At 48.6% G+C, this 26,221-nt stretch overlaps 5 protein-coding genes across 5 annotated transcripts in view; 3 read left to right on the top strand and 2 right to left on the bottom strand.

Moving 5' to 3' along the window:
- Positions 1-5,446: 5,446 nt before the first annotated feature.
- LOC131210542 (uncharacterized) lies at positions 5,447-7,327 on the bottom strand. Its single transcript, XM_058203803.1, has 2 exons — positions 6,989-7,327; positions 5,447-6,267 (listed from the first exon to the last, which is right to left on the bottom strand). The coding sequence occupies exons 1-2, from the start codon at positions 7,120-7,122 to the stop codon at positions 5,952-5,954; spliced, it is 450 nt and encodes a 149-aa protein (XP_058059786.1). The 5' UTR covers positions 7,123-7,327; the 3' UTR covers positions 5,447-5,951.
- Positions 7,328-9,899: 2,572 nt separating this feature from the next.
- LOC131207403 (uncharacterized) lies at positions 9,900-11,085 on the top strand. Its single transcript, XM_058200016.1, has 3 exons — positions 9,900-10,031; positions 10,122-10,219; positions 10,295-11,085. The coding sequence occupies exons 1-3, from the start codon at positions 9,949-9,951 to the stop codon at positions 11,083-11,085; spliced, it is 972 nt and encodes a 323-aa protein (XP_058055999.1). The 5' UTR covers positions 9,900-9,948.
- Positions 11,086-11,468: 383 nt separating this feature from the next.
- The window catches only part of LOC131211370 (sodium/calcium exchanger 3), an 80,521-nt gene continuing 65,768 nt past the window's right edge, over positions 11,469-26,221 (bottom strand). Inside the window, exons 4-8 of the mRNA XM_058204804.1 lie at positions 20,969-21,068; positions 20,778-20,897; positions 17,577-17,735; positions 17,319-17,490; positions 11,469-17,234 (exon numbers count right to left, since the gene is read on the bottom strand). Coding sequence (XP_058060787.1) covers positions 17,030-17,234; positions 17,319-17,490; positions 17,577-17,735; positions 20,778-20,897; positions 20,969-21,068 — 756 coding nt within the window. The 3' untranslated portion in view covers positions 11,469-17,029. The remainder of the gene's footprint in view (positions 17,235-17,318; positions 17,491-17,576; positions 17,736-20,777; positions 20,898-20,968; positions 21,069-26,221) is intronic.
- LOC131211375 (cytochrome P450 6a2-like) lies at positions 21,495-23,070 on the top strand. Its single transcript, XM_058204809.1, has 2 exons — positions 21,495-22,587; positions 22,658-23,070. Exons 1-2 carry the CDS (start codon positions 21,495-21,497, stop codon positions 23,068-23,070), a joined length of 1,506 nt encoding a protein of 501 aa, XP_058060792.1.
- LOC131211373 (cytochrome P450 6A1-like) lies at positions 23,446-25,613 on the top strand. Its single transcript, XM_058204806.1, has 2 exons — positions 23,446-24,555; positions 24,628-25,613. Exons 1-2 carry the CDS (start codon positions 23,454-23,456, stop codon positions 25,041-25,043), a joined length of 1,518 nt encoding a protein of 505 aa, XP_058060789.1. The 5' UTR covers positions 23,446-23,453; the 3' UTR covers positions 25,044-25,613.

The raw sequence follows: 26,221 nt of genomic DNA, 5'->3' as shown, positions 1-26,221 counted from the left end.
TTTAAAAAAGGACTAACCGTGGTTTTATTGGTATTGGTAACTTCGCCATGCAATCAGCATCAATTATCAAATCAGCTTTATGGATTTTTGGTCGAAAACCTTTAGCAAAAAGCAAGCTATGAAATATAGAAAAAAGAGTAGAAAAAAATAAAACATTCACATAGAAACATTAACATTTCCACGTATTCGTTTTCCCAATTAAACAAAATAGAAAAATGTTTGTAATCAGTCAATAACAGTCAGATAATCAAACCGAACGGTTGTTCCATGTAACTGCATTTTCCCTCTATCTCTCATTCTCTCTCTCTCACACAACCAATTTGCTCTCCTCCTGCTCTATCCATCTCTCTCACCCACAAACACAACCCACACAAACGCGACTCGAACCGGTTCGAATATTATTGAGCTTAAAACACGCTCTGCTACTAATTAATTTGCTTTTTCGTCGCCTATTTATTATTCACTGGCCACCACCGGACCCAGTTCGGGCCCCGCTCGGTTTTTCCCGCGTTGCCCGGGGGAAGAGCGATGCTGGTCCCGGTACCGCTTTGCATAATTGATTGTCCTCCGCGCCCCGTGTGTGCGCGGCCCATCCTTCGGCAAGTGCATCGTTGGCGCCATTTCCCGGCGATTCGGCTGAAAGTACACATAATTGCCAGTCCGCTCAGTTCCCCGGCGTTGTGTAACGTGCGTGCGTTTTCACACGTGCCAGTGCCGGTTGACGGTCGCTAATGACGCAACGACACGGCGCGCCCAATTCCGTATGCATCTGCTTACCGGTTCGCATGCGTTTCTGATTGCAGCCACTTGACCGAAATCTTCGCGCCCTTCTTGAGGTCGGTCGGAACACCCCGAACCACGCGATCGTTACATGCACTTACACAGGACCGGCGGGTCACTTGGGTCGGCCAAACTCCTTTGACATTTTCGCGGGTAGGCTCATCAGCGGGCCATTCTTCATTTTTGCGGATCGGATCGGCTTTGGGCGTGCATAATTGCATTATCGCGGTCACACGGTGCGGTGACGGAGATGATTGGCAAATTGTCGTAAGATGCTCCCGAATGCCGTCGTTTTGTCGTCGAGTAACGGGAGCGCAGCACCGACAGGCGGGTCAGCGCTGCAGGGGACAGCACCCTCGGATGGACGTCCGACTCCGAGGTCGTTGTTTCATATGTTGACCCTTTTACATTTTACTGTCCTTTTACTATTTACTAGCTGTGTATCAAAATAACAACAACAGGATTATTACAACTTATTGGAGTAAATTTTGAATTACTCTTATTGTTAATTAAATTATTATTATTAAATTATTATTTGAATTGAATTTTTAAATATTTTAAATATTCGAAAGCCGACGATTATTTTCAAACATAAATTTCTATTTATTCATTGATTTGATTATAAATTTTACTTGCTATTGCTATTGCTATTGATTATAAATGTTACTTAATTAGTGTAAAGGAAACATTATTTTATTTTTTCCGTTCGTATGTTTGCAAAAGAGCGGTAGTTATTGCCGACTGTTTAGAGGTGACCAAAAAAAAAACAGCTTCGAATTGCACTTCGTTATTGAATTTATTTCTATTTAATGCATAAAATCGAACACCAACCTTGTCAGTGGCCGTGGTGCACTACCGTCCCCTTCGGATTCGGTCCCGCACGCAGTCGGAATCCCGGCGCGCGCATGAGCATCAGCTCTTCGAATCTCGAATATTTATCGGACACGGCTGCGGATGCCCCGCGTGACGCAATGCATTTCCCACAGCGAATGCTGTGGGATCGTTGTACGTCACGTCCCTCCCGGCGGGACTAAAACAATGACACCCCCTGCCGCGGGGTTATTGGGTCGTGGCGGTTCCGAGTAACACATTTAGTTCCCCTACCTTGGATTCGACCAGGCGTGCAGCACACCCGACAGTCACGCCGGCCCCGGCCCGGTCACGGTCCTCTTCCGGGGGTTTCCGTTTCGGCCACCAGCAACAAGGGTGGCGGCAAGGGTGCTGCGCGTCCTTGGCCACCAGTGTATGTGTGCAGGAGTGAGACCTACATTCAGCGCGTGACGCTAACCAACGGTGGCCGGTACACTTGTTTATCTTTCCTCGTCGGCAACCGGCTGGCAAGGCGAGGTGGTTGTGGCTGGCGGGGCAAGGCAAGAGGCGGGTTCGTGACGCGCACACTCACTCCGCACCCCGCCTCGTTCCAACGCACCGAACGGGCGCTCGCTCCGATGGCCACCGTCATGGTCGCCTGGTAGTGTGACAGCGCCGCTGAGCGAAGAAAATTTATCGCTGCCTACGATGGCAACCGTCGGCAGGACCTGTGGCCGCCGGTGTGCCGGTCGTTAATGTTTTATTCCTTGCCACGGCCTGGGGCGTGTTCGTGGTCTCCCGTCGTCGACGGGATGTCTTCTTCGGGGAAGGGGCCATTAATTAGACACACTATTTATTGCACTAGACTTCCGATCGCCATCGCACACAGTGGCCGGTAGGTATTTAGATGGGTATTTTGTGGAAGCCGAAACATCGGTTGGGGAAATAAGGCTTGTGGAGTAATCTTATCTAGGTCTGGATTGAGTGCCCAGAAGCCAGAACCGGTCGCACACCTGGTTCAGCTCCACACAGCAGAATACGCTACGAAACCCATAAAGTGTTGGCCGATAGAACGACTCCCATTCATCCTTCCGGGGGCCAAACCCGGCACGGAGATGCTATCGCCGTCTCGGACCTGCTTCCTGCTTCGATTGCGAGGGAGCCAGTGGGGAAGTTTCCGTTTGTTCTTCTCCGACAGAGAGCAGCGTCCGGCCGAGTAGACCGCGAGGCAACCCTCGGTCCGGTCGTGCCGACCGAAGCACCCTCGCCGGTGGATCCGGATCCGGTAGTTCGGGGGCGGGTCGAGTAATTAAAGCACAGACCGTCCGGCCGTTCTTTGCTGGTGTTCGTTCCGTCCACGGTCCACGCTATCTAGCGCACGTGCCCGATGGGAGTTGGGCGGGGGGCGAATTTTCCGGGAGTCCGGGCTACCTACTGGCCGATGCTGGGGACCGGTTAAAATTCGGGCTTAATGAGTGAAACCTTTCCCGCCGAGCGGAGCTGTCGTTGCTGGTTCATTGGGATAGGACAATTAAGCGCTCGGGGTTTTAATTAGTGCTCCCGAGTCCCCAGTCCCGAGCTGTTGACAGTGAACATCGATTTCGGCAACGACAGGAGTTGCGTTGGCTGGGCTCTCTTTTCTGTCGTGTATTTTTTTTGCCTGACGCCTCACTAATTAAAGGCAGGCGAGCATGGCGCACGGATCCTTTGGTGAGTGCTTTCCTATCGTTTCACTGCCCGTTGGGGATTCTTCATCTGTATGTGTTCCATCCGTCGTACCAGGGATGCAGTGATAGAGTGTGGTCCACTGAACGTCTTGCTTCACTGACCGAAAGAGGTTTAATTAAAGCCCTGGACGGTGATCAGTGGGTGAACTAGAAAGTTTCGTGAGCCATGCGACCGTGAAGAACGTTCATCGTTTGAAATGGGTTTATTTTCAATCGTATTTACGGCCAATTAAGTTCGAACGTATAAAGAGGAAGGAAAACGTTTAAATTAAAACAATCATGGCCGGAGCCAGTTGGTGCCAGTAAAGTTCCTTTAAATATGTAGCGTAATACAATGGAAGTGAAAGAGTATAATATAGTTTGGTCTATCAGATTATAAAGAAAAAAGCCGTGCCCGTTGTGCGTCGCTACGACCTATTTCATTCTCACATTCGACTATTAAAGAATATCTAGAATACCAGATTTTTTTTAACTTATCCCAATCCTAGTAGAAAATAAACTTGATGAAATCCAACATCTGCTCTTATTGATTACCCCTAAGGCGGAACAAAGTTCGCCGGGTCAGCTAGTTATCAATAAATTAATATCCCGCCGTTCTTGCTTCTGCACATTCTGTCGTGCACATTCGAACCGTTGTTGGGAAGTTACCAGATTGTTCGGGAGATACCTTTCAGTTTTTGTTAGTCAGGATATCCGGTCCTCCTCTTCTTCGGCACCTCTGCCGTGATACATGATTATTTTCGGCAATTACAACCGGCGTGGGGTCTTGGCCTGCAGCAGAGACCAATCGCCTGAAATTTGTGAAGTTTCCGAAAATTATTCCATAATGAATTGTTTGTTCTCAAATGTTCAATTGTTTGTAACTAAGCTTAGTTTGGAGATGAATCTGATTTTGGTTAGAAATATATGTCCATTTATTATGTCCCTAGAGTCAGAATCGGTTTATTGAGCTAAACTTAGAGTTTTCACCTTGATATCCGAAGTAACTTAAAAGAAGGGGATTTGTTTCGTATTTTGACGATTGAATACAGTGGAACAAACATTTTCAACAGCATCCCGAATAACTCAGCTATTGAACCTTTCCTGAGCTCTTTTAACCGCTTCAAACTGTTCTATGACACTATTTTAATGGAAAAATAGCAAAAATTCAGAACCGTAAATTTACTTCGTTTGAGAATTTTATAGCTTATTAAGAGAGACATTGTTAGCTGAAAAGAAAGATATGCTAATATGCTGCAATGAAACTTACATAAACGATGTTCTTGTTCTTGAAATGGAAACAAATCAAATAAGGATTTTGAATATGATCGTCTTTATACTCGGATCGGCGCAAGCTGCTACAATGTTAAACACAAGCTAAAAGTAATAGTTAGACCGATACAGATACTTTCGTTGAGCCCCACTCTTTTTGTGCCGAATTCAATGGGTATCAATGGCGCCCTTGCGGTCGCAAGGATTTCCCGCACGCTACGGCAGCGTGACTACATCCTTCCGGCATTCATTCGGCCGGCGCGGTCTGATTAAATCGTAGCCCATAGTTACATCATTATGTTTTCTCCGCTTGGCCAACGTGGGGAGCAAAACAAATCGTTCGTTCGATTCGATGCACTTTGGCTTGGTCCGAACAATGTCCCGCGTCGACGATTATCTCGGAGGGCGTCCAGCGTTACGCATCCCCTCTGTTGGGCGCTTCCGAACCAGGAAACATCTCTGCACCTCCCGTCGCTTGGTGCGCCAGCGCTGATAACGACAGCGACGATGACGGCTGCCGGTTCCCCGCGAGAAAGGATCTCTGGCGGAACCTTGACCTCACGCGAAGACGCGAGTTGTCTGCCTTCGCACGGTGCACGAGGGTTCGATGACGAATCTTTCGAGTGGAATTTTACGTTGTCAATTCGCTGATTAGGACAATCTAAATTAACGAATTTTTTTTCTATGGTATCAGTTCTGACGCGAGCTTTTTTGTGTGTGGATTCATCGCTTCTGTTCGTGACGTGTATGTGCATAGATGGGCAAAGAAATCTTTTCCCTTGTTGTCAACCGAGTTCTCTCTTTAGAGATTGTGGTTCTCGTGAATCCACAATCTAGCTGAAAGAAAATGCAGCAGTTTGTTTTAAAAATTGTCCTTTATTAGTAGGTTTACAATGTTGTAGAATTGTTTGAAGTAATCAATATGAGCTGCATTCTAAGCACGCTCTATTCGCGACGCGATTGATTGCGCGGTGTCAATGTCATCACCCGCGGGCCGTAATGAAGCGCTGCGAAGCCAACGGGCATGATGGCAGCTTAACCGAGAGTTGCATCATTTCCAGTCCGCGCATGATCTACGAGATAACTGGAAGACCGCGTTACATTCGATGGAACGGTGTGCCTATCATCAACCATGCCCATCCACAGTGCCCCGTCAATCTCGGCTTTTTATCACGCTGTTGGAAGCAGCACGTGCATTGATGCAATGCGATTTCGTTCGTGGATGAGATCCGCTTACAGTGCTGACGATTGTAATGCAATAAATAAGATTCGCCTCCGTGTCCTCCCGGCGGGGCGGGCCGGTAGCCCCAGTCGCGATCACAGCAATAGGAAGATCGGTAACAAATGAACCTTCACGGAAATCCGTTCCGATCGCGCGTTCGATCACGCTCTAGGCTGCTGGCTGAGCAGAGCAAACACTACCGACGGTGGTGATTCACCGGCTGTTGGCGGGTTCGCGGACACCCCAGGGACTCCACTGCTACTGGCGGGCGTCGTTGACATTTGGGTGGTGGCGTTAGACACCTGTGCCGTGCCGCAGATGTCGTGCTGCAGGGCATCGGCCGCAATGTACAGTGAGATGGCGAGGGCCACGAGACACACAATCCAGCAGAACGCGAAACATCCGTACCGCATCTTTATCCACCACGGATCGTCGATGTATTTATTCAGTTCCGCTTTCGTCAAGGCACAGCTGTCGCTGAAAGTAGCAGAGAGAGAGAGAGAGAGAATTAGATACCAGCTGACGGGACTGAAGTTGCAGTAAGAAGAAGATCCTTCTGTTATCGCTCATGCCTCGTATTTTAATCAACACAACCTGTCCAATGCAATGGTTACAACCCGGTCAACACACGCCCGAAACAGCTGACGTTCTCGTCGGACAGCCAGTAGATTCATATCAATTTTTCTCTTCATATCAGTCAATCGTTTCCAGATAGCATCCGAACTACGCAAGTCCAGCCCATTCCAGGGTCTAATCGACAAAAGTGGGAAACAATTTCAGCAAGCCGAACGGACACGCCACTAAATCAATGCTCGTCAAGCCGGCAGAACAGATAATGGCGCACCCCGGGGGGGCCAGCTAAAGATGACACGCCGATGGCGGTTATCGGACATGTGACAAGATCTCTGTCACTCGATTGTCCTGACGGGGCGGTTGCGGGCGGGCGACACGTATCAGACCGCTCGGAGATAGGCCACTCGGTGTTTAACATCACTTCACTTAATGCAGAACAAGCCGGAAGGGAGACAAACGAAAGTTGAACCAAAAACATCGAACCGGAATGATGCCGAGAAATACGGAACCGCTCGGCCGGTCTCGCACCTGTCGTGGGCGTATGTGTGGCCTTACTCATCGGTCGTGGTGTTCGTAACCCTTTGCTCGACCATCGTGCACTCCTGTGACCCCGCCGGATACTTACTACTCTCGCAGCACGCTGTTGTCGTTGTTGTTGCCGTCGCTGCTATTGTTGTTCTCGTCATCGCGCGGGATAGGGATGATGTAGGTCTTCTGGTAGTCCTTCGGCAGCAGCGATGTCCTTTCGTTGATCGTCATTTTGAGCAGGATTTTCCCTTTTTGCACTGCCGATAGACGTCACTTGGGGCTTATTATTGTGGTTGGGGCCACGGAAACTTCCCGCTGATCAACGGTCAACAAGCTGAGAATCCCCAGAAGCTTCCAGCTAGAAAACAAATCCAACAGCTACGCTGCACTGAGGCACTCGCAGCGCGGAACGCAGCAGTTCACTGACGATCACCGGGCACACCACAGTAAATGGCTGCCGTCCGCCGGACGACTGGCATTTAATACCGTACCGGTTTCGGATGATTACGCGTGAGTGTGCGGCCATCGGATGAGTGCCTTCCCGCGGGATCGGGATCGATCTCGGTGTGTGCGGGTGACTGCGAGTGTCGGTGTCCTGCGGTTGCGGTGCATGACGCCGCAATTGTTATCGCCCTTTCCGAGGACGCGATCGTCACGTGACGACGTAACCGCCGGTCGGCGATGATAACTGGCGGAGATAATGAACCGTTGTAGCGTCGACATCGACGAATTTCGCTCGAATTCACGGTCACGATCGGCCGGCCATTGTGGCGAACGGAACTTCCGTCCGTCTAATCAGCAGCCACACGCAAATTGGTCCCCGGCCCCGGGATTGTTGCGCAACATTTGGGCACGCGGAACAGAGAACGGAGAATGTGGCCAAACAACTGGCGTGTGCTGTTTCGGCATTAAATCGTTAGGCGTCGCCATTCAAAGCTGTTTTTTGTTTATTACTATTGCAGAAATAAACTTTGATTCAAGTAGATAGTGTGACCATTAAGATTTACAACTTCTAGCTGTTGAGTTATTTGTAGTCGATCGAGCATCGAGGACACTTTTTCTGATTACTAAGATAAGAAATGGGCATGACTAGGGCATTGAAGTTTTAAAGAACAAACTGAACTCTTTGAAAGCGAGTATCCGATATGGATAGGGCTGTAATCTAAATTAGGACAAAATGTGTACAGGGTGTTCCATCACGATCCAACTATTCAAATGTTAAATAATAATATGTTATATGTGTTGTTAATGTAGTTAATGTTAATAATAATGTCCTTCAAGAACATTGAAAAACTGAAAGCAAACATTACAGCGGAAATTGCTGCTATTACGTTGTCTATTACCGAAATGTTGTCAAATGCAATGAAAAATGCCCAAAACAGGCTGCTTTTTGTGTGTCTAATGGACGCAGTCATTTGATCGGTATTTTAGTTTGGGTAAGTTATTAATAAACGGCATTCTATACTCCAAATAAATCTTGTTCATTTGCTAAAATCGACTGACAAGTAGCGGAGTTATTCAACATTTAAATAGTTGGATTGTGATGGAACACGAACTGGTGGAGGGACCAACTTATCCAGAGCTGCAACCGATGAATTCGCGATCGAGTGGAGGAACGTCCACAAACCCGTGTTACAGGCACTCTTCGTTTCTCACTGACTGTGCAATCGCTCCATTTTAACACGGGCCTAACATATACCTTTTGCCCTTGTGGTCCAAGAAAGATTCGGGACTTCCCATGCGCCTGCAGTTGTATCGCATCATCTCGTTGCTTCGGGCCGACGATGATTCACCTGTGCATTACGACGGAGAATCTCTCGTCGCACCTCAACCAAGATGCACCCAAGTCCGAAGAGTTTTCTCGCTCACTCACGCGCCTGTGCAAAACTGTTATCAAAACAAATATTTGCCATTCACATCAAAAGAAGGTGCTCCGGATGTGTCATAGAGGTCTTGGCTGAGAAGATGCGTCGTTTTTTGGCAACCGTTGGTTTGTCGGTACTATTTGCAACACCCCAACAATTTGGAATGTGAACCATATTTTCGTTATCAAAAATCCAAAACGAACAACGTGGTGGCCATAACGGTGAACTAGACTAAAGACCATACGACCTGACGCAGACTTTGTGTACATCATGCAATCCCTTGCTCCTTGTTTAGATAGGGCTTTGATCTCATCGCCACGTTCACGTTTATGACTATATAAATCCGTTGGGAATCCCACGCTGTCCTACGAAGGAACCCAACACATTGTCGTATGGCATATGGAATATGAGCAATGCTTTGGTTGTGGCAAACTGTGGCAGGGTTACGTGTCGAAAGAGTGCCAATTACCGTGCGATATCGATTGCCAATCCGCTAAGTAGGTCCATCGAAAACGCCCGATGACTTCCGATGGGACGGGGGACTAGGTTTTTAATTTTTTATCAGCTTCTCACCGATATGAGGCCACAAGGAGCCGTCTGTTGGACACAGCTGGCCAACTCATTGCCTAGGCAAGTGGCAAAACGTTGTGGAACTCCTGAACCGCTCACCCGCCCGCAACGGATGGCGAGCGACCGTGACCGTGGTCTACAGGGCCGTTGGTCTCAAGGTAACGGTGTTACTTTGCAGCCCCAGTAAGGGTGAACTAATCGATATCACGGGAGGTCGGAGCTGCTACAGTTTCACACGATAAGACCAATGTGGGGACGCTAGAAAGAGCCTCCATTGTGGCTCCGACTAGGATGCGGGCGTTCTCGAGTCAAGCCATGGCGCGGGTCGCGTTCTGGTAAGTCTACGCACACCACCGCCCACCGAGACGTCACCCATTGGCGGGGCCAGAAAACGGGTCACACTCGTCCTGGCAAACAACTTTATCTCACGGGGTACACCACCACGCCGTCAGTGATAGCGTCGCTGGGTGGAGAAAAAACCAATGCGATGGCTCTTCATAAAGCGTGCCGGAATCGGAACCAATTCGCAGTTTGCTTCCGACGTGCTAGGTGCAAGGTTCGCCGACTGGAGACTGGTACAAAGCGACGAGAGAGAGACGGAGATCCGTTAGCATTCAGCAGAATGGTTCGCCGAGAAGTGTTATTCCTGCCAGTGGTGGCCTTCGCGATCGGGGCCATGTGTGGACCGGTCGATGATGAGCAGAGGTACGGTGGGCCACGAAGTGATTTGTGAGAATTTATATTCGATTCATGTGTTTGGTTCTTTGTTCCCTACCGTCGCTCCACTCAAATTAGGAAACCAACGATAATAAGCACCGCTCAATTATCAGTTGATCCGGAGACTGCTATGAAGCTGTTGCCAGAGACGGAGCTGCCGACGCGTGACCAAGATGGTAGGTTCTCGGTTCCGTCTCGGCTAATGGAACTCGATGGAACTTTGAGTTGAGTGATCGTTGTCGTCATTGCAGAAGAACTACCGACCGATAGCAGCACGCCCGTTGATGTTGCCAGCGAATCGAATCAAGTGGGCACTAGCACCACTGAACCGTCGGCCAACAATGGTTCTACTGGAACTACGGAAATTGATGAAAGCTACACAGAGGAAGGACGCACCACGTTAATGGCGGAAGTACTCACGACGCTGAAACCGAAAGCCCCGGAAAACTCGACGGTAGCAGATCTCAACGCGACCACAACGACAATCATACCCTTCGAGAGGTCCACATCGGAAGGATCTTTCAGCACAACGCATTCTTCCGTAACGCAGCCGGCGGAAGTTACCGTCGCCGTCACGCATAATCCGGAAGCACCCGTAACCACAACAGTAGCAGGTGTTACCTCGACGCCAGAACCTCCAGCAAGTTCAACGTCACAAACCGTCACAACTGTTCGAGTGGACACCACCTCGGCTGAAGCTGGAACCACGGCAACAACTCTGGGGACTTCGTCCTCAACCGGAATCGGCTCGGAGACAACGCATAATCCGGAAGCACCCGTAACCACAACAGTAGCAGGTGTTACCACGACGCCAGAACCTCCAGCAAGTTCAACGTCGCAAGCCGTCACAACTGTTCGGGTGGACACCACCTCGGCTGAAGCTGGAACCACGGCAACAACTCCGGGGACTTCATCCTCAACCGGAATCGGCTCGGAGACAACGGTCACGACGATCAAACCGGAGACGACCACCAGCGGTGTGGGATTGCTAACGTCTGGCGGAGTGGTTCTCCTTGCGTCGCTGCTGGTAAGCTGGCTGTAGGACCTGTTGTAGGAATAATCGTATGGAAGGCGGCCAATCTTCAGTGCAATACTTACCGTTTGGTTGAACTATTATTGGACGGTTCACGGTGCCAGTAGTTAAAAGTGCAATATTTTGAGTGGAAAAATTGTCGGATTAAAAGAGGAGAGAATAAAACGAAAAAAACGTAAAATAATCAAACTGTAAACCAAAATTCTGCAGCCGTACAAATGAGTTGTGCTTGAAGATATGCCCTCTGCAGTACTTACTACTCCGGTGACTCCTCCTTGAAAGCTCGACGTAACTTTCATTTGAAGTTTAATAATGGAAGGACGTGGTTTCGCTTGCGCTTTTTTAAATAACCATTTTATTAATTTTTCCATCTTACACTCAACATGGTTCTTGTAGCCTTCGAACTGGTGTCTCACGCTCGGTTGCGGGGCACACGAATTATCATCTTTTGCAGCTTACTTTGTCGTATTTTGTTCTATCGCAATCATCACTCGCTTCCTAACATGCGCGCCCTCCTATCCCTCGCATCCGTTTCTATAGTAACAACGGAAGGTTTCAACAAATTCTAAACTTATGGACATTCGGCTTACTTAGCTTTGTTTATCGGCAAAATCCGCCTCGCAAAACTTTCGCGACATCTGCCCCGATGCGTTGCCCCCGTCGCCTCGCTCTGTTCCCACGCTCCCATTACTGTACATTTACTATTTCACAGTACCTATTCCGGATTTCAAAACAGATAGCCCGAACTGAGTGAAACTATGATGCGCTGGGTTATTTATTGCGAACGTCTTGGTTGGCACCTTCTCTCACCGCAATTCGCCGGAAGCGACTGGCAGATCCGGAGTTTGCCACATTTTCGATCGGATTCCAATCTCGAAGACCGAGATATGTTTCGAAGTCATTTCCTAGCGGCCCTCTCCACTCGTTTGGTGATCTGCAGGCGAGGTAACGCCGGTTGCCAGTCGCTTCCGGAAGTGAACAGGTGACCTCTGATAGGGTTGTGCAGTGGGTGATTATGCTTCAGCCCGTCCGCCATTGAATGGGGTAAGTTTGCGATGGTTACAGTAGTTTGCTACAACACGGGCATCTCGCCTGTCTGGCGGTATTCATATTCTTTCCCAACTTCGTGTATGATCCACCCTGGTTTACATCGTTTAAAGGTGTGTTTGGTTGGTTTGTTACTTGTTTGCTTTACATGGCACTAGCACTACACAAAGAGAATTCGGCCGAAAAAGGGAGAGGTGTATGACATCGTAGGAATAGCTAGTAGCGGTAGTAGTTTGCTCTAGTAGCAGTAATAGTATTTGGTGCGTTAGTATAGTGGATAAAGATTTTCTATGCAGTTTTTTAGGTTAATGCTTTCATTTGGGGGTCCCTCAACACGACCCTCTTGAAACCTGCCGGGTTCGTGGTCTGCGTTGCGTGTACCGGTGTTGGTTTTTGTATAATTTTTCCTTTTTAAATTTCACATTGTCAATTAGCCTAAAATAACTGGACGAAAGTGTAAGAGTAGATCGAAAGGTATAGAAAGGTATAGGGTAAACAATGCAGTCAAGTACAAAGTTGTAAGAAGGAGTACAGGAGTAGTTCGTTTCGATTTTGATCGTTGGATTGCCTTAGGTGGCGGCATGCTGTTACATTGCTTGGTTGCGCCTTCCATTAGTAATTTTCTAGAGTAGAATTTTCACACCAAGTAGTAGATTGGAAGATATATCGCTTCTCGTGTCTCCGGTTTTTTGGGGAATTGTATTACTTTTTCTCCTATAAATATATATATATATCATATAATATATATTAATTTTTATGTATAAATTTGTGTCGCCACTGCTGGAGACACTGGTCTAACAACGATCATTGCCCGGTATTGCGACACGTGACTTGTGTGGTGAGTTCATAAAAATACCTATTCTGTTATCCTCGTTTCTTCGACACAAGTCGCTTTTGAATGATGTGTACTTGTGAAATGTTTAACTATGTGGTTGGTTAATTCAAGCCGTAATTTGGAAGGGCGAAGTAGAATACGCGGGTTAGATGAGAATGGAGTTCGCTTCTCGTTGGTGTACGTGAGCCTATATAATGTAGTAACAACTATGTTTTGGATTCGGGTTTTCACACACACACACATGTTTCACACATACACACACACATCCTGCTGTGAGCTACAATGGACAACACTTGACATCGATGGACGACAATCAGTTGCATAATATTGTGGCTTCTCGAAGGATCGGCTTCGGTTCGGCCAAAACCATGGATGTTTGCCATTTCGGCACGCTAGGTTCATTCCTACCCCCGTTAAATGGGAACATCGCTAAGGAGAGCACCGCCGATGGGTTCTGAATCTGTTGGGTCCCGCCAAAACGGTGTCCTTTGGCTGCGGCGGTAATGGCGATAACCTGCGATCGCTAGTAAGCTGCTGTCCGTCTTCGAATTGTCCGTATTGTACACATATAGCTACCTTCGTTTGCCTTTATCAAAACTCATTTACCTTTATTCGTTAGCTTTTCGCATCCACTGTTACATCGTGCTGTCGATTCTAGCTTTATGCTGCAATACGTATCAATCTATTTTTTTGTTTCTACTTTTAACCTTACTTTTATCAATCGTCTTTTGCTGGGTTTTCTTTCTTTCGCCTTCACTATTTTCTGATATCCCTAGGCTCGGGTTAACTCATACAATGGATAACGCGCTCTCGTATGGCGTTACCGGTAAACGAATTCATTCAACATGCGATATAACAGCGTGAGTGATAAATCGACAACTGCAACACCAACACTAACAATTGCACCAAATGCATCAGGAAGAAGGATTAATATCAGGGCTCGGGAGAGGGGGTCACATTACACCCGAGCCGCAGGACTCGGAAGCCTACTACACCGATGAGCCGATGGCCTCTCTCTTTTGTTGACTGTTCTTTGAGCGATGACTAAAACGTTCGAACTTCGGCACCACGGCTGAGAGAATTGTTCACACACTCGTTTCGACACATCTTGTAGCATCGGTTTTAAGGTAAGAAATCAACATTCAATGCGCTGTAAACCTTTGTTTTGTCGGTTTTGTTTCGCTGCTTACATTTTAAGTATCCTATAACGAAACTTATGAGTTAAAGTCTATGCGATGTACGGTAGGCGATGTACAAATGGAAGAAATGGGTTTTATTAACAGTTTCTATTCCACTGTGGATTTTCTGTACTCCAGAAACTATTGCTGGATAACTGTTTATCCGCACCCTGTCTCGGAATCGTGCACTCAAAGCAACGTTTGGAAAGTATTAGAACATTAGAGATTGGTTGGCGGAGTAGGTATGGTAGTTTGCGTTTGAAACTGCGTGCCACTAAGAAGCGCTTTCGTTCCGAAATCGACCAAGCAAATCTTGCCCAAGATAAAACTTTCTGATTGCAGTTTTGAACGTTCCTTTCGTTGTCACTTCACCGAGACAGATTATAGGCCTATTTCCAAATTCAAATAATGTGTTACGAGGTCTCTCTCTCTCTCTCTCGGGAGGTGATTGTTAGGTTAGCTATTGATTTTTGTTTGTTTGGTAGGTATCGCTACAATTTAGACTCTGTTAGTAACATTCGGTGAGTATTAAAAGTATATTTAACAAATCGCTGTCGCGTCTTTTTAAGTTACTTAGCAATATTTTTGCTAAGCATTTTCTTTCCTACGAGAAGGCTGTTTTGAACAGAACCAATTGCCTTTCCCGATGCCTTTGGCCTACAACTGAAAACTACGTACTTTTAATGTCACACGCCATTGAAAAGAGCAGAGTATGCTTTAGCTAACTAAAGGACACGAAAGAAACCAATCCAAGAAATACAACTAATGCTTAAGCTACCGTTCCAAACGCTTCCCTTGGGTGACTAGTCAAATGTAAAGCCACAGACCTATCGTCGAAAGGTTTGATTCGATTTCGGCGTTGAATAATGATAAATAAGAAAACCGTACGGTGGTTTCCATTGGACCCTCGATGTTCATCGCTTGCAGTGCTCGAAACAGAAGGATTGTATTGCACCTAGAAGTAGTCCAGCAACCGGGCGTGAGTGGGCGAGCTTCTTGAGCGATATGTTTCCGTTGCATGTAAGCACGCGTGTTTGTTACTTGCGTTGGTCGAGCTTTCCCTTGAAGCATTTCAAGCAACCATTTGTCTACTACTCTACGCTACATTGCTTTTCTGGCCTTGCGAGATTTCGCAAGGTATCGAACACTGGTTCACTAGAGATGGATTGTCACGCGACAGTACGTTCCTGTGGATATCGATCCCAAAAGAATTGGAAAACAGTGAATGAACGAAACAACACAAAAAGAACACTGATGTTTGAAAACTATGCTGATTGATATGGAGTACATGACCAAAGTAAAGGCAGGCTAACCACTGGTAGCGCTAGTAGCATCTGTATGTACATTAGATGTAACTGCTGCTCACACCATAACCCATAACACGCGATTGGCGAACGTAAACAAAGTAATTGTCCACATCGGCTGAAGATAACGGGGATAGTAAACCATATCCAGTAGCGAGCCCCCATTTTGAGCATGATGCTTAGACAATCTTTGGTTGATTGGTTGTTTTGTCCTAACTTACGTTTAACTTTGTCCATGTTGCTCGCGTTTTGCAGCAGCTTTAAGAGACACGAGAAGATAAAACTGACGGCGCTACCAATAAATTTCACATTCTATCGCTGGGCTGCTATTGTACGCTTCGAATTTGCTGACTAGAATATTCTCGACCTCGGGCGTAAGTAATCTAGCTAACTAGTAACTAGTGCCAACATAAGAAATCTCATGGTCTCCGTGTCTTTGTGCCGCGCACGGTGTGCACACGGGACTTGCTCAGAGGTGCGTACATTACGGTTCCGTCTTGTCACATCATGGATTACCAATTTAAGAATTCACTGACGCTTACTAAATTTCTTCCGTTATACTTTCATTTAAACATATATCTGTATAAGTATAAACACAATATCACCTAATCGGTCACTTACGCTAAGTCCGAGTGGTCGCGTGACGAGAGAACCCTAAACGGGCAACGTGGTAACTCTCTGTCCGATTCGACGAAGCCGAAGCGACGAAGTGTCCTCCTCAATCGTGCTGTTCGCATTCGCTTGGCGGAACGAGACTGTTTCGATTCGATGCCGCCTTCCACTTTCTTCGGCCCGAGCGAACTTGTTATACTTTTTACAACTAATTTAGACAAATTTGGCATATCAGTTTTGCGGCATGTTTGATTTGCGTGCGTGTTTGATGTCGCACGGCTACGTAGCCCCATCTGGTGGGACTTTAGTTTGAATTTCATTCGACATGCTGCACTCGACGCTGCGATTTGTTTCCTATTTACTCCTCAACTCGCTACCGTATGTCTTACTGATTTACTAGTCAATCTTAAAATAAACAGATAAAATAAACAGGAAATAAACGATAAAAGCACATCGCGCTTGCACAAAACGCAAAACCGTTGGTAGCTGGTGATCATCCGTTACGAGTGTCCGTTGGTGTTATCTCTCAAAATAAACCCTAGCAGCTCAATGCATCCGGTTGAGATCGCTAGTCAAGCGGTGTGTTTTTCGTTGAGACGGTCGCAACCCGTCTGGTTGTTTGTCAGGTGCACTTTTTTACAGTTGCTATAAACATTTTTAATGGCCCGGTTTACGGCTAGTGGTCTTGGTTTTGATTTGAAATTTATCCACGATAAACCCAACAGCAAGTTTGACTGCTATTTCAATATGCGTTGCGCGAAAGTGTCGCGTGTTGTCTTTTGTCGCAAGCTTTTTCATGTGGCTTATTTTTGCTATGGCGACCTCCACTTAGACCTAGTGATGGTAGGTGAGCAGTGAGTCGTGAAATGCTCCACGGAACATGGAACGCAGTGGACCAATAGAGATCGCTGGTACTGCTAGGACGGTGCGAATTCCTGTTCCCTGCCGATGCCGGCTGCATTTTCTGCATTCGCCGCTTAGAAACCCTTGATGATGCCGTAGGCCTCCAAACTGCTGATCAGCAGGTACACGATCCACAGTGAGAAGAAGAAAATGGAGGTGAGGATTTTCATATTCTTCGGGCCGCCGAGTTCGCCACCGATCTTGGGGTTTCTTCGTAGGACCAGCACCAAGATGGCAACCAACGCTTCCGAGCAGAACAGCGTGACGGAGAAGGCCAAGCTAAAATGGGAGTCAAAAAAAAAGGGTCCTCATAAGTTCTCGAAGATCGATTCCCGTGTGCCGGTAGGTTGGCAAGCTACTTACGTTCCGGGATTCACTTCGAAAATTCTACCATGGTAACTGTGGTAGCAGGCGGCAATCGTCCAGGCGACGCCAATACCGAGGAACACGTTGACCGCATTACTACCCGTCACGTTACCGACACTGGCGTCGGCGTACTTATCCTGAATGGCTGCGACCTTACTGGCGAACGTATCTACACGGGGACGGAGGAGAAGCCGGGTTAGGAGCTTGAGCGTATGGCCGGTTGTAATGCAGCACAGGCCCGCGCTGTACACTCACCTGGTATACTCGTTCCCAGGGCAACGAAGATGATGGCAGTGACTGAATCCTTGATGCCGAGCGTACAACCGAAATGCGACGCAACGTCCCCGATGATGGCCGTCACGACACCGATGCAGAAGATGGACACAACGAAGCACAGGTATCCTCCGGACATATCTGGGAAGACAGACGCAGGCGAAACGCGGTGTTTAAAAAAGCAGCAAAGCAGGCAGCTCCGAGGGCGTCCCCGTTGATGATGAATAAATTTACTCATGCCCTGCAGGACACCAGCATTCTCGGCTGGTGCCCGAAATGTCGGTCAAGTAGCAACGGGAACGATTTCCGTTGGGCAACTGCAGAGCACACACTTTTCCTTGTGCAACATGCTTATGGTAATTCAATGTCCTCGTGCATGCACCGGCATACGGGAACCGACTAATCTGTCGCCAGCAGGCCCTCTTGTCCTGGGTCGAGTGTGTGCTTCAAACCAACGGAAACAAAAAGTTACACAAACCGTGTCCGAAAGTTAAGAGCAAACATTGGAGGATGTGTTTCCTCGATAATTTTCAACACATTCGACTTAGAGCTTGAAACTTAGCAAACTTACCGAAACCGTAAGTCGACGGCAACGGCATAAGCTTAACGCATTAATGAAGCGCAGCGTAAGGTCCCGCTATTCAAGTTTGCAGTAAACGGATTATCTATGCTCCGAACGGGTTTATTATACTACTATGTAAAGCCGTAACTATTTGGGTGCCTAATCCAACTCTCCCTTAATCGATGGAGCAGAACAAGAGCATCCGGGCATGGACGCACTATTCGTGCAGCTAATGGACATGAATGTTTCCGCAAGGAGGCCAACCACACGCCGGTACCAAGGTGCTGAGCTATGCAGCAATAACTCATTCCACGTCTCTTAGCGCATCCACCGGAAGCACGAGTAGGACGATGTACAGTGCTAAGGTATGGGAAACTCCGGCAGATATCCGCACTGGAAGAAGATTGATGAATTGTTTCTGCCTGTGGCGAATGATTGATGGTGCGCCCTCATCACCGCCGCAGCGAGCGTTAGAGGACTTTGTGTCTGCCTTGTCAGCTGTGACGAGATTATCCGGCATCGAAACGACAAAGAGCCGCACGATATATGCACTTTTTTGAACCTAAATCGTCATAATAACAGTGTTGATAACGAATTAAGACGTACAGATAAGGGAACGACTTGTGGAGTGACTTTCCCCGACGTGTCAACGATGTGGACTGGAACGTGCATCTGCAGCCATTAATGTCCACAAGCGCACTCGGAAGAATGGAGCGTGTTCTTCGGCCAATGGATTATTCATAATCTAATGCCGTCCATTGTAGGGTGTTGTTAGACTGGCTGGCATCCCGATAGTGGCCCACACTAATCGCCCCCGGGTGCTTTGCATCCTTGCCAGGATGCGAGCCTGGCTAAAGGTGTGATGGTGTATGGGCATTCGAGTAAATTAAGCCACTTTGCGTTGAAGGTGCCGGGGGTAAATGTAAATCGTTTGCAAACATTGTCTACCTTTATCGTCCATCTTCAGCTAGGAGAGCGAATGGCAGTGCCATGTTCGTAGGTGATGCACATTTTTGCAGAAAACACTGCGTTAGGAGCCGTTTTCCGTACGAAACGAGTCGTTCACATATCGAATGAGCTTCGTGTGCCCGGAATGATAGCTGTCAAGGGAGCTTGACGAATGGCACGATAACGATGCATAGTGCCCACTGGACCGGTCTTCGAAAGGATCTGTGTTTCATACGCCATCCTGCTATGCATTCTCTTACTACGTGGTAAATTTTTGCTAACGTCCAGGAAAGTGTCCGATTCTCCTGGCACTTAAATTCAATTCAATTTATAATTGCTTCGTTACTGCTTTAGGGTCGTATTGATTGACGGAGGGAGCTTCTGCAACATTTGCGGTATCCGTAAGAAATTCCTGATTTTATGCTTTCTGTGCATTAAATGATTGGAAGATCGGTGTTTGTTCTCCGATGGCTCTTCCTCGGTCGAATGGAAAAAATATCCTTCAAAGGGTAATAAAAGATGGATTAAAACACTTGGCTGCACCGAAGTCGCTTAATCGAAATTGAATGAATGGCGGACAAAATAAAAATCGCTCTTCGGTAGGAATCAATGGTGCAGGAATTTTATGTTCCCCGCCCCATTCCGGCTCAGGACCAAATTGAAGAAGCATCGCGATGAAAACATTATCTTCAGTTAGGTCAGGACGGTCCCGGTGAAGCGGACTCCGAAAATCCAATAGGAGGAAGCAATAAAGAGGCCCCAAAATATTGTATCCCTTCCTTAAACAGAACGAAGCGTATTTGCAGAAGCACTCGGCCTACGTTACGGAATATCGTTATGAAGTACACTGTTACATGCCGCTCCCCGTAACGAACTACAACGAGCCGAGGTTTTTATGTTTCATTGTCCTGTGCAACCGTTTGAAGATTTGTCTTCCTACGCACGTAAACCCGAAATGTGCGTTCAACATGCGACTGGCACAATGGAACCCGCTTATACTGGCAACCTCTCTCAATTTCGTTCGCAATGGTCCCATGCAAAATCAATGAAAATCTTCATCACAACGATGTGGAAGCCATTCCGGATGAATTGCTTAAAGCAAAAGCACGAATTTAAATTCCAATCAATTTTGCACTGTGCTGTGCTGGAAAGCCAGTTGGAGCAAGATGAATTTCCTATTAATGTACTTTTGTTTAAAGCAATAGCACAGAGAAAGTGCAGCTAAGCAGAAACCCAAGTTTTCCATTTTCCCAGAAGCAGAAAGCAAATGTTTCGACGTTAAGTGTTATGAGCCTAACGCAACCTAAGAGTGCGTTCTCTATGGCCAGCTCATAATTAAAGACGCTCGTGTCGGGAGGCTGAATCTACTACGTGAAACCATTTGCGTTCAACTGTAAATGTACTTTACCCTTGGCACTGCGCCCTTGAACTGGTGTCAGATGGTGCCGCAGGGAACCCGACGACGTGACACGGTCGAAAAGTTGGTGCGAAGCAGTTTAATCAAAGTGCCCTCCGTCATCCGTAAATCGGGGCCCGTTTTTAATGTACACCCATATCGCACTAATTAGCCTACTTTGCTCGTTAAAAGTTTTCGTCATAAACGCCTGCTCGACGCGTCACCAAAACCGAACCGAACCGGTTACCGTTCTTTCGTAGGCTCGTAGGGCACTTACCGGTTGGCGGAATAAAGGCAAAGATAAGCTTCCAGAACACGGTGACGAAGTGCATGATGTAGTCCATACAGCTGGGCGTTGGCGGTTCCTCGCCCTCGTTCTCGCCGCCGTCATCATCGCCTGCGGTGGAGAAATGATCGAGTTAGGCACGCGCCCTCTTCATGGTCCAGCGATCGCCCACTACTACTTACCGGCACTGACGGTGAGTGCTTCGACGAACTGTTCCTTCCACGACGACGTGCCGATCAGGATGGAGGCGTTTGCACGCTGCACTAATTTATCTACGGTGTTCTGCAAAGGATAGAGCAGACCAACGGACGGAAGGATTAATGTTGGGGTTCAAAGCATTGGCCGTCGTAGCCTACTGTTGCCATTGCAAGGATAATGAGTACAAAATAAAACGGGCACGCCTGAAACAGGCCCCTAAATGTATGCAATTTGAAGGCAGCACTCGAATTCTCGACGGGGACACGTGGTTCAAACTTTCGAAGATACGCGAAGGAGCTACGATTTTGCCGATGAGATTTGCGTGTTTCGTTTGGCGGACAAGGTCCATCAGCGCCTGTGTTCGCCTGAGCCGATCGATAAGACGATTTATCGACGATATTCTTTCACTGTCATGGTGTTTCTCCAGCGATAAGCGACGCGTGAAATGTCGTCAGCCCCAGGGCCTAGCAGGGCTCCTTGGTCTAGTATCTCCCGCGCTACGTCCCCGTGATGGTGTTGTTTTGGACGCTGCTCCCCTGGGCGTCCGCCATTGTGGTGCTGGTGGGATGCGCCGCCGTCCGGTGGTTTCTTCGGAGAAGACAAACGTTCTGGGTCCGCCGGGGAATCCCGGCAGCCGCAGAGAAGCCGCATCTGCTGTACGGCAACGTGAAGGGCATCACTAGCGAGCGGCACACGGCCACCATTCTGCTACAGCTGTACCGAGGCTTTCGCCAGCGGCGACTGCTGGCGGGTGGATTTAATCTACTCTTTTCCCCGGTACTGCTAGTCATCGATCCGATCCTTATCGAGCGGGTTTTGGTGCACGATTTCGAGCAGTTCCAGGACCGCGGGCTATACGCGAACGCACAGGGTAATCCGCTGTTCTGCGAAACGTTGTTCACGCTCGGTGGCGAGCGGTGGAGGGATTTGCGCCGTCAGCTAGGTCCGGCGCTTGCCACGGTGAACGTGCGCACGTTATTTGAAGCCACGGTACGCATTGCGCAGAGTCTGACGAATTATGTGGCGGGCCAGGAGCGACCGCAGGAGATCGAGTGGGCTGATTTGTTGGCCCGCTATACGACGGACGTGATCGGTAGCTGCGCCTTCGGTATCGACTGTCGAACGATTCGTGACCGGCATCGGGACGAGTTCCGCACGATGGGTCATCGGGCGTTTCAGTTCAGTTTGCGGCGCATGTGGAAGCTACGCTTCGGCTACACGTTCCGCCGGCTGGCCGATGTGTTGCGGCTCTGCGTCCAAGAATCGTCCGTGGAGCGGTTCTTTCTGCAGCTCTGCCACTCGACCGTCCTGTACCGGGAGAGCTACCAGACGGTGAAGCGGGACTTCCTGCAGATCCTGCTGGAGATGAAGGGCCGCGGGCAGCTGGATATGACGCAGGTGGCCGCCCAGTGCTATCAGTTCTTTATTGCCGGCTTCGAGACTTCGGCGTCGCTGCTAAACTTCTGTCTCTACGAGTTGGCGCGGAACGTGGACGTACAGAGGCGACTTCGGCTTGCCATCAGCCGTGCCCTCGACGAAACCGATGGCCAGCTGAGCTACGACGTGGTGACGTCGCTGGACTACCTAGACCAGGTGGTGAAAGGTAATATGCCAGCCTGGGGCGGAGGCCCCTGCGACATTCGGTCGGTTGTTCTCTATTGCCCCTTCCGCAGAAACGCTCCGCATGTATCCGCCGGTGGACTTCCTGTTCCGTGTGTCAAGCGTCGACTATGAGATCGATGGTGTTGGAACGATACCACGCGATACGTTGTTTGTGGTGCCGGTTTACGCCATACACCACGATCCTGAATACTACCCGCAACCGGAAGTGTACGATCCGGATCGCTTCGCCGAACAGCCCGCGGACGCGAAGCCACTCACGTTCCTGCCGTTCGGGCACGGTCCGCGCCACTGTCTCGGGGAACACTTTGGCCTGATGCTCGTCAAAGTCGGTCTGGTGAGCTTGTTGCGCACGTTCCGCTTCTCGCTCGACACCGACCGCATGCCGGCAAGCATCAGCTTCAAGCCGCGCTCGCTGGTGCTAGCCCCCGCCAGTGGCGTGTATCTGAACGTGGAGCGCGTTTGAGTTGGTGACGTGCACTTGGGGCGGTTCCACCGGCATCAGCGATTGCGCCGCGTGAAGGTCACACCGGCGGAGTATGTCCGTGTTGACGACGGGCCCCGACGATGTGTTGATGTTGACCGACAGACCTCCCGCGAGGGAGATTCCGTGGCATGACAGAGCGTTCGTTGGTGTTGAGCTCCAATAAACACATGTCGGCCCAAATAAGTCCATATGGTTTGTTGCTCGATGCGTGAGTTGATTGCATGTCGTTGCCGGTATTAAAGGCGTGAGGGTTTGTGTTCGGTACTAGACGATCGTGTAGTGGTGAGACGTGCCTCTAGTCCGCGACTCGCGGTTGTACGGTTTCCGCAGTTTGTTCCTCGCCGTTGACCGAGCAACGCGTTATGGAGCTCGCGTGCATTGTACTTTCCTTGCTGAGCGTTCTCGCGACGGGCGCCTACCTTTATCTGCGTAATCGGTACAACTTCTGGAGGAGCCGCGGTTTCCCGACGCTCGCCGATCAAAGCTTGCTGTACGGCCACGTGAAGGGTGTGAACACGGAGCGTCACGCGTCCGAGGTGTCGACGGTGAACTACAACCGGTTCAAGAGTCGTGGTGATGCGTTCGGTGGCATCAACATCTTCATACTCCCGGTGGTTGTGCCGGTCGATCCGGAGCTGATCAAAACGATTCTGGTGAAGGACTTTAGTGTGTTCCATGACCGGGGTGTGTACAGCGATGCCGTGGCGGATCCACTCAGCGCCACGCTCTTTGCACTGGAAGGCAAGGCGTGGCGGACGCTGCGCCACAAGCTGACTCCGACGTTCACGTCCGGCAAGATGAAACAAATGTTCGGTACGATCCTCGAGGTAGCGCACGAGCTGCAGAGCTACGTGGACGAACGGTCGGTCCAGGGAGAGCTGGAGATGAAGGACATTCTGGCACGATTCACCACGGACGTCATTGGGACGTGCGCGTTCGGCATTGAGTGTAATACGCTGAAAAATCCGGAGAACGAATTTCTCAAGTACGGGATGCGGGTGTTTGAGACAAAGACATTCACCATGTTCAAGATCATTTGCAGCATGGCGGTACCGTGGCTGACGAAAAAGATCGGCGTGAAGATTACCGATGCCGAGCTCGAGTCGTTCTTCATGAAGCTGGTCCACGAGACGGTGGAGTATCGGGAGAAGAATAACGTCCAGCGAAACGACTTTCTCAAGCTGCTGATTGAGATCAAAAACCAGGGAACGGTGACGGATGGTGATGGGGCGACCGAAGGTGGCATGACGCTCAATGAGCTTGCTGCGCAAGTGTTCATCTTCTTCCTGGCCGGGTTCGAAACATCGTCCACGACCATGAACTTCTGTCTGTACGAGTTGGCGAAGAATCCCGCCATCCAGGACCGTCTCCGGGCGGAGATCAATCGCGCCATCGAAAGCAATGGAGGCACTCTGACCTACGAAGTGGTGATGAACAACGAGTATCTCGATCAAGTCGTCAACGGTAAGACAAGCAGTTCTGCTCTACGGTTCTGATCTCCGTCTGACGCGTGTGGGACTCGTTTGCTACTTTCAGAAACACTACGCAAGTATCCGCCCCTGGAGACGCTCACGCGTGTGGCGGAACGTGACTATACGATTCCCGGCACAACCCATGTCATTCCGAAGGGCACGCTGGTACAGATACCGGTTTACGCGCTACACCACGATCCGGACTACTACGCCAACCCCGAAAGTTTCGATCCGGACCATTTCACGCCGGAAGCGGTGAGTCAACGGGTCCCGTACGTGTACCTGCCATTCGGCGAAGGACCCCGTATTTGTATAGGTCTCCGGTTTGGGCTGATGCAGACGAAGGTTGGGCTGATAACGCTGCTGCGTCAGTTTCGCTTTTCGCCAACCGATCGCACTCCGGAGCGTATCAGGTTCCAGCCGAAAATATTTATCCTCACGCCAGATACGGGAAATTATCTGCAGGTTGATAAGCTGTAAGAGCCAAATGCGCTGCTCGCATCGCGTTTTGGGTGTGGTCATCTGAGTGCAGTTGCGCATGCGAAACCAAACACTCCCTCACCACGTTCAGAATTTGGAACGCTTCGCTGACATCATCACCATCATGGCCATGTGTACCCGAATGTGTTGCGTCAGCATGTAAAATAGAACGCAAACTGTGCGATTTGTTTACACAAGTTAATGCGCTCGCGATCAGCATCTGTCCACGACGGGAGTATGGGTAGAAGTTTCCCTAGGTATCTGGATAGGTTAAATACCAGTGAAGTGGCCATAATACACGATCTTTCGGAATGTGGTTAATCATGCTGGCGATGTGTTATATTTATATTCAGTTGAATAATGACAGTCATACTAATACGAAAAAAAAGTATTGTCGCAATCAAAGTTTCTCGTTTATCTTCTATTCTAATACCATATATTAATGATACTACTGATGATACTGAATGTGCATTCACTAATGAATGTTCGTTCGACCGGCACAATTGAAAGAATTTCGGAAACGACACAAGATCAACAAGTATTATTTGTAGAGCTATGCTGAGAAATGTTCAACCATTTGCATCAATAAACATATATAAAATCTTTTAAACTAAACTGTATGTTGTTATTAGTAATTGATGCGGAAAGTAAACGATACCTTTATTACATCGACTGAAACATCGACGTTGTTATCGGTTAATGTGCTTCCCAAAATGGAAAGGCATTTTATCGGCTCCAGATAACGTAACGCGTAAAACCGTCTTTTGCTGCCTTTACTCTGTTTAATGAAGAAATGAGCGTCGCACAATTGCCAACTGATAGCAAAAAGCGTACAAAATATCAGATAACCCAAAGTTCACTCACATCGGATAGCCAAAATGATTATAGAACCGAATTATAATCACGCAAGTCATCAAGGCAAGTCACGACGAAGATTAGTTGTGCACTCCGGAGTACATAAATGTTGGCAAATGTTGCCGGTGAAATTAGTTGTTTGTCGCCAGTAAAGAAAACAAGATGGAGCTCATAGGATACATGTTGACGGGGCTGATATTCGTAGTGTCAATTGCGTATCTCTACGTTCGAAGTCGGCACAATTTTTGGCGAGATCGAGGACTTGCGTACCCTCGCCAGGAACCACATTGGTTTTATGGACACATGAACGGAGCCTTAGATAC

This window comes from Anopheles bellator, chromosome 2, assembly GCF_943735745.2.
Source record: "Anopheles bellator chromosome 2, idAnoBellAS_SP24_06.2, whole genome shotgun sequence".
NCBI lineage: Eukaryota > Metazoa > Arthropoda > Insecta > Diptera > Culicidae > Anopheles > Anopheles bellator.
Note: the sequence above shows the minus strand (reverse complement) of the source record. Positions and strands in the feature narration are given on the sequence as shown.

Bases quoted from the DNA above. Each gene is read 5' to 3' on its own strand.
- LOC131210542 (XM_058203803.1), bottom strand. From the start codon at position 7,122: ATGACGATCAACGAAAGGACATCGCTGCTGCCGAAGGACTACCAGAAG. The intron at 6,268-6,988 runs GTAAGTATCCGG...TGCTACTTTCAG, and splicing joins AACAGCGTGCTGCGAGAGTA to CGACAGCTGTGCCTTGACGA.
- LOC131211373 (XM_058204806.1), top strand. From the start codon at position 23,454: ATGGAGCTCGCGTGCATTGTACTTTCCTTGCTGAGCGTTCTCGCGACG. The intron at 24,556-24,627 runs GTAAGACAAGCA...TGCTACTTTCAG, and splicing joins TCTCGATCAAGTCGTCAACG to AAACACTACGCAAGTATCCG.
- LOC131207403 (XM_058200016.1), top strand. From the start codon at position 9,949: ATGGTTCGCCGAGAAGTGTTATTCCTGCCAGTGGTGGCCTTCGCGATC. The intron at 10,032-10,121 runs GTACGGTGGGCC...CACTCAAATTAG, and splicing joins CCGGTCGATGATGAGCAGAG to GAAACCAACGATAATAAGCA. The intron at 10,220-10,294 runs GTAGGTTCTCGG...TCGTCATTGCAG, and splicing joins GCCGACGCGTGACCAAGATG to AAGAACTACCGACCGATAGC.
- LOC131211375 (XM_058204809.1), top strand. From the start codon at position 21,495: ATGGTGTTGTTTTGGACGCTGCTCCCCTGGGCGTCCGCCATTGTGGTG. The intron at 22,588-22,657 runs GTAATATGCCAG...CCCCTTCCGCAG, and splicing joins CCTAGACCAGGTGGTGAAAG to AAACGCTCCGCATGTATCCG.